This window comes from Gastrolobium bilobum, unplaced genomic scaffold (genome assembly GCF_033153095.1).
Source record: "Gastrolobium bilobum isolate Gb01-03AN ecotype WA unplaced genomic scaffold, APGP_CSIRO_Gbil_v1 utg10696, whole genome shotgun sequence".
Taxonomy (NCBI): Eukaryota; Viridiplantae; Streptophyta; class Magnoliopsida; order Fabales; family Fabaceae; genus Gastrolobium; species Gastrolobium bilobum.
This window is the reverse complement of record NW_026899284.1, coordinates 669,541-675,398: the sequence shown is the minus strand read 5'-3', so window position 1 is coordinate 675,398 and position 5,858 is coordinate 669,541. Positions and strand designations below refer to the sequence as shown.

The 5,858-nt window shown below is 36.3% G+C and overlaps 1 protein-coding gene across 2 annotated transcripts; it reads right to left on the bottom strand.

The window, feature by feature from the left end:
* Nucleotides 1-2,060: 2,060 nt before the first annotated feature.
* Nucleotides 2,061-5,858, bottom strand: LOC133289196 (protein LPA3). 2 transcript variants are annotated; one of them, XM_061487081.1, is made up of 9 exons: nt 5,734-5,858; nt 5,405-5,581; nt 5,112-5,159; nt 4,961-5,000; nt 4,763-4,863; nt 3,563-3,755; nt 3,388-3,486; nt 3,030-3,147; nt 2,062-2,711 (listed from the first exon to the last, which is right to left on the bottom strand). In XM_061487081.1, exons 1-9 carry the CDS (start codon nt 5,800-5,802, stop codon nt 2,588-2,590), a joined length of 969 nt encoding a protein of 322 aa, XP_061343065.1. In that variant the 5' UTR covers nt 5,803-5,858; the 3' UTR covers nt 2,062-2,587. The 2 variants fall into 2 exon arrangements, with proteins under 2 accessions (XP_061343064.1, XP_061343065.1); XM_061487080.1 differs by lacking the exon at nt 5,112-5,159 and having other exon boundaries at nt 2,061-2,711; nt 4,961-5,081.

Sequence of the window (5,858 nt, the reverse complement as noted above, 5' to 3'; positions counted from 1 at the left end):
CATGGCCATCGAAAGAAACGTTCGACACTGGTATGTAACTCGCCAGGGCCAGGGCAGACCTGTTCAACCTCTAAGAGGATTTACGCCAGGGACAGTGACAAACTAAACCCGCTTTACAGTTTACCCATCAACAAGGGCCTTTAAAGCGGCCAGAGGGAGTCGAACCCACGCCCTTTTGGGGTATGGACCGACTCCTTAGCCACTTGTGCCACACCTTGTTGACAGCTAGTCTCTGTTTACTAAGTAAAAAACATACACTACATAGTTACACTTTTAGGAATTGCGAAAACTCGAAGTCTTCGCACGTGCTTTTGTTCCACTCCCACACTGCAAGTAAGACTTCAACTTGTCCCTTTTGTCACGGTCTTCATTCCACTCATCGTCTAGAATAAGTAAATATATTTTGCTACGCAATGCTTCTCGAACTATTTGCATTGCTTCTAAAGTCTCGAGGTCAGGGTCTGGTGGTAGATTCTGAGACGGATTGTAGTATTCTCTTCACACTGAAATAATCAGAAACTTGTTTCCAAAAAAAAAAAAAAAAATCAGAAACACAAACCCAGACTTTCTACTCAAAATGTTTGCTTACTCTCTCATCATTGAAGGCCTGTTGAACATTGTCAGCTACTTTGTGAATTATGTCGGTTGGATTGTACAGAACATTGGTCCAATATATCTTCAAGAACAATGCCGCATCTGAGAGCTTCTGTAGCCAATCCTACAAGGCATGGTCATGACTTGTCATTTGCATTTCCTCAGCATCTTGGAGAAAGCATGGATTGCAGTGAGATGTGCGGTTAACTTTTGGGTATGTTGATGAACACGCAAAAAGGTTGCAAGCTGATCTTGGGCAAAAGATTTCAAGTTATCAATCAAAATATTAAGCAAAGATCATCCATTTGCAAATCTGAGAAATGGAACAAATAAAATGCTGAATAGGATGATTGATGGCTCTACTAAGCCACGAATGTTAGTAACATTTTTATATTAGTAAGATTGCTTTGAAAGTTGAGAAGGCGCGGGACAACGATGATGCCACTTTCAAGTAGGGTCCTTTTTTTCTTTTGTTGATGCAAACATTATTTTTGCAGCGTAGTTATAATTTTAATTTTTTCTTTCTTTTTTCTAGAAATTATCTGCTGACGTGAAAAGAGAAATATTTTTTTTTCCCGATTATATCTATGTATTTCCTAGAATACATAGTTATAATTGGTTGCTGAAAAAAAAATAAAATTGCAACAACATAAAAAATACATTTCCCTCCAAGTAATTAGGTAATCGGGAATTCGATTTTCACGTGAAATGAGAAACTTGGTGTTTGGTTATTTTATGCTGAACGTGTGTAACCACAAAAAATGTTTATGCATAGGGTCATGCAATGTTCTCATTGCTCAACACTATCAAAGAAACTGAAAGTGGAGAATAAAGGTATAGATAATGAATTCTTCTTGTACGTTCATTCCAAGAGACCAGCGGTGGGAACATTTCTTCTTTTATTTTGTTGGTTTGAAATTTATTAATTCGGTACTTGGTACTATATATAATTATATATGTATATTGGTCCACTCTTTTCTGTTTTACCAAAAAAAGAAGAAGTAAATAATACTCCCCTCTCATGGGATATGTTTAAGTTACATCATCTTCTATTTTATTTTGAAAAATAACATTTTCCTCCCTTAAAATGTTTTACACTTTAACCTATTTTAATGTAGGGAAAATATATTCTTATGTTGTAGGAGAGTATTTTTCTCTCCTACACATACATCGACTTCGGTGTTACTTTTTTTTTTCTTTTTATAAGTGAATGGGTCCACACATGACTATCTTTATGACATAAGAAAGTTTCTCTGATGTTATATGAGATTAATAAAATCCTTTAATGTAAATGAATCTTACTCTGGAAGTTATGAATGGTGTTTAGAATACTCTTACTATTGGCTCTATAGTAGTCATATTGTACATGAGATACAAAGATTTGAATGTATCATCATCTCCTGCACTATTATGGTAAAAGTTCAAGGACACATCCAAAATATAGATAAGCTTTCTTTGCAGTGGGAAACAGTGCCTCAAAATATAGAAAACTATCTTCATTAGTATTCTAACAAAAACACATCAATTCAATGATTGTCCGATAAAGTTCTGCACAATAGTACATAGACGCACAAATGCCAAGTGTAGACTTCTTTCTATTGACACCATTTTTTGCTAGAAAATTCCATTCCTTTGGGCCACAACTTCAATACTTCGTTAATCAAATGCCAACTGTAGACTTCTTTCTAAATCTCTACTACATAAGGAGCTGGAGACCAACCCCTGTTGCTCATCAGTACATAAATTATATTAACATAAAAGATTCTTCTTTGTTTTAATAAACTTGCTTTTCATCAATCTTCCTTCCTCGTAAACAAAAAAGTAGGGTGAGTTGTTCTTTATTGACATGAAGTTATTGCCAATATTGTTTCTTGTCTAAAAGGCATATAAATCAAAACAATATTGTAGCTCTGAAAATGACACCGATATGGATTTAACTAAGCTACGGCACGAAAGAAACTAGAATTGATTACCAATTCGGTTTCCTGAATTATCAAGTTGTAGGAAGAATCTCAAGGGCAACTTCCTTGAGGGATGGCATAGTATCCTGCTGATGTAGACAAACATATTTATTACTTCCCACTCTTCTGAGCACCTTCCAAGGTCCTGGATAGCACCTATGCAAAAAGTAACAAACGCACAACACATAAGAGGTATATGCACTCAACAATAAATAAATAAAACATGTTTCATAAGCAGTTATATTAAACTAAACTAAGTCTACCTAAAGGACAAATGAAAAAAATCACATGCACAACAACACAAGACACCCAGACTCGAACATGTGACCTTCTGGTCACTAAGGAGCAACTTTACCAGTGCCCCAGACTCGCCCTCGAAATAAGTCTACCTATTGAATATTTCCCATATTAACACAACATCAAGCATGACCTCCCAAACATATTAGACTGATTGGAGTTAATTAGCTAGCAAACCTGAAAAGTGTTCCTCCATTGCGACCCTTGAAATTATGAATGTAATACACAGTTTCCGCCATAGGTAGGAAGGTCTTCGTAAGTGCAGCAAGCTTTGGGTAGAAGAACGGTGGATAATCTTGATCCATTCAAGGATAACGAATATCAGGGTAAGCCCAGACGGAGTTTGAGAGTTTTGGATGTTGTAAAACTCATTTTCTCACACATCTTCGACATTATTTTCTCTGGTGCCTATTTTCTAAATACTTACTACAAATTTTTTATTTTTTTTGAAGAAAAGAAGTCTAAATAAATGCTGGATAGGAACAGGTAGATCCAGCTTAAACATTAAAAAGCCACACAATTTGGCAAAGGATACAACCAGATCTTATACGATCGAGTTCTCCATTGAAAATAATCAGTTTCCGTTCAGTGTTCAGAACAGCCTCTCTGTAAAGCTCTTCCACAACAAGCATTTCTGAAATACAATGAAATAGTAGTCATTGAACTTCCATTGTTTTATATCAACAAGAACAAAGGAAGTTAGGATCTACCGTTGACATTAAAATATGGGTAGGCTACCAAGAAAAGTTCATCTCCTGCCTTCACTCTGTCTGACATTTTTACTTTCTCAACAAAACCAAAATCTTCAAAAAATGAAGGCTTTGTGAGATAGTCCAATTTAAAAGAAGCTCCACTAAAGGCTGATTGTCTGGCAAAGTCAACTTCGCTAGCCTCTGGAAAAAACTGATTTTTACAAGGTTATGCATCAATTTCAACATGAGGTGATGAATCTGAATTATGAATATAAAAACTTTTGCATGGCCATCTCTACAGAACAAGCGAAACTTTTGAATAACTGCAATAACTTTGTGGATAACACACATATGAAGAAAGAGGATACCACATGCATAAAGGAGAAAGTCAGAGCTTTTTGAACCAATCAAACAATTGATTATCCCCAATGATAAAATCTCGGCTCTTGGTTGTACTGATCATAATGGAAGCTTACATACTCTCAATTGGAGTTATAGAATAATAGACTTGAAACTAACTGTAAACTTAATTAGATTGTATGTTAAGATTCCTTTTTTCTTAAAAAAAGTTATACCAAATTCAACTTCCATGTTAAGTGAAAGAAAAGCAAGAAACACAAACAAATTTTTAAATGTTGTTCTGGCCAACCCAATTGATTGGCCCTATGGTCTAGGCCCAATATGATGAGCTCATACTTGAGGGCCTACAGAGGGCATCTCCCAAGGAGACAAACAATGCCTCCCAAGGGATATCCTCCTCATTTCCCATGCACAAGCAGCCATTGTATACTGACAATGGCTGCAATGCGTCTTGTTCCAGCAAGGCCAGGCTACGGTGGTATTGTTTGTCCCCTCCTTCCTTATTCTCTTTCTATGCTGAGAAAGTCAAACCCTACCTATAAATACCCCTCTCACTCAAATGAGAGATCATCACTATTCTATTACTTCTATGAGCTGCTACTTTGTCCACTTGAAGAGCCACGGTAGCCATTAAACACCACCCCCTATTGTTATATAGCACCTGGGAAACTTTGTAAAGGCCTTGGTCAATACCATTGCTACAAAGAATATCCCTATATAAACATACTATACCCCTTGCGGGATACATACGTGGTTCTCTTAACCATAGAACATTTCACATGTAGAGAAAGGCATTGTCATCCAGAAAAGCATGCTGGGAGCATAAAGAAGAATGATGCTCTAAATGAAGAGGATTACTATTCTTGTTCGTGTGGCTTTTTCTGAAATAATGAAGCGGTCGCAAAATTCACGAATCAATTGCATGCTCTCAGTCATCTCTATTCCACCTTCACCATCACCTGATATAACAGTGAGATGAATCCATTTACAAAAATAGATTGAAACAACGGTAAAATGGGACTCAAACCAAAAGGAGAAAAGAGAATTAAAGAGAACCTGGTACGGATGCAAGTCCAGCTGTGGGAAACTCAATCTCCTGTATAAGATTGTTGTTCATTACAGGCTCTATAATAGATTGCCTCCTCAGTTTGGTGTGTGTAACTTTGATTCTTGTTTCCTAATAAAATTACTATCAGATATTACTCACCATTAGCTGTCTATTATCCTTCATAGCCAATTCCACTGCTAGTCTAGCCTGTTGGTTGATTCATTAACAAAAACACGAATTTTAGTGCTCCATTAGCATCTGGTACATTACAGAGAACTACAAATGCTACCTTTTATTTTTAAAATTTATGGTTCAGTAAATTTTACTTACACTGTTACACTACACAAGATTGACATAACCAAACCACCACTACATTGAGCCATCAATATCAAAGCTAAATGTTACAATTAACAAAAAATTGAAGCAAAGGGAGGATCATGAAACATACTTACTTGTTCCAGAAGCTCAGAGTAATCAATAGGGAAAGGTACATCAGTCTCAACAGAGGCACCTTTGCCATCTCCCGAAACATAACAAGTTGCTAATTTTCGATTTCCGGATGCCATTGAAGAAGCAGTAACTCCTCTAATTCCGATAACCCCACCATTAAAAGTTTCCAACTTGACAACCTAGAGATTCAGAAAAGCAATCAGGTGCAAGATGATGACAGTTGGCAGGCATATTTTAAGCCAAATTTTAAGAAAATTAAACCCTTTTTTCTTCCCCGTTATATGTTGTGAATTTTATGGCAATTTGGTTAGAATGTTCAATAACATCTTACCGTTGAAGTTGGTACGGAAGGGGATGGAAATGGAGAAGTAGAAAGAATAATGGTACTGGATAAAACCATTTTCAAGCAGCACCTCTTATTCAGTCAGAAGTGCCAACAAGTTTAATAATAATCAA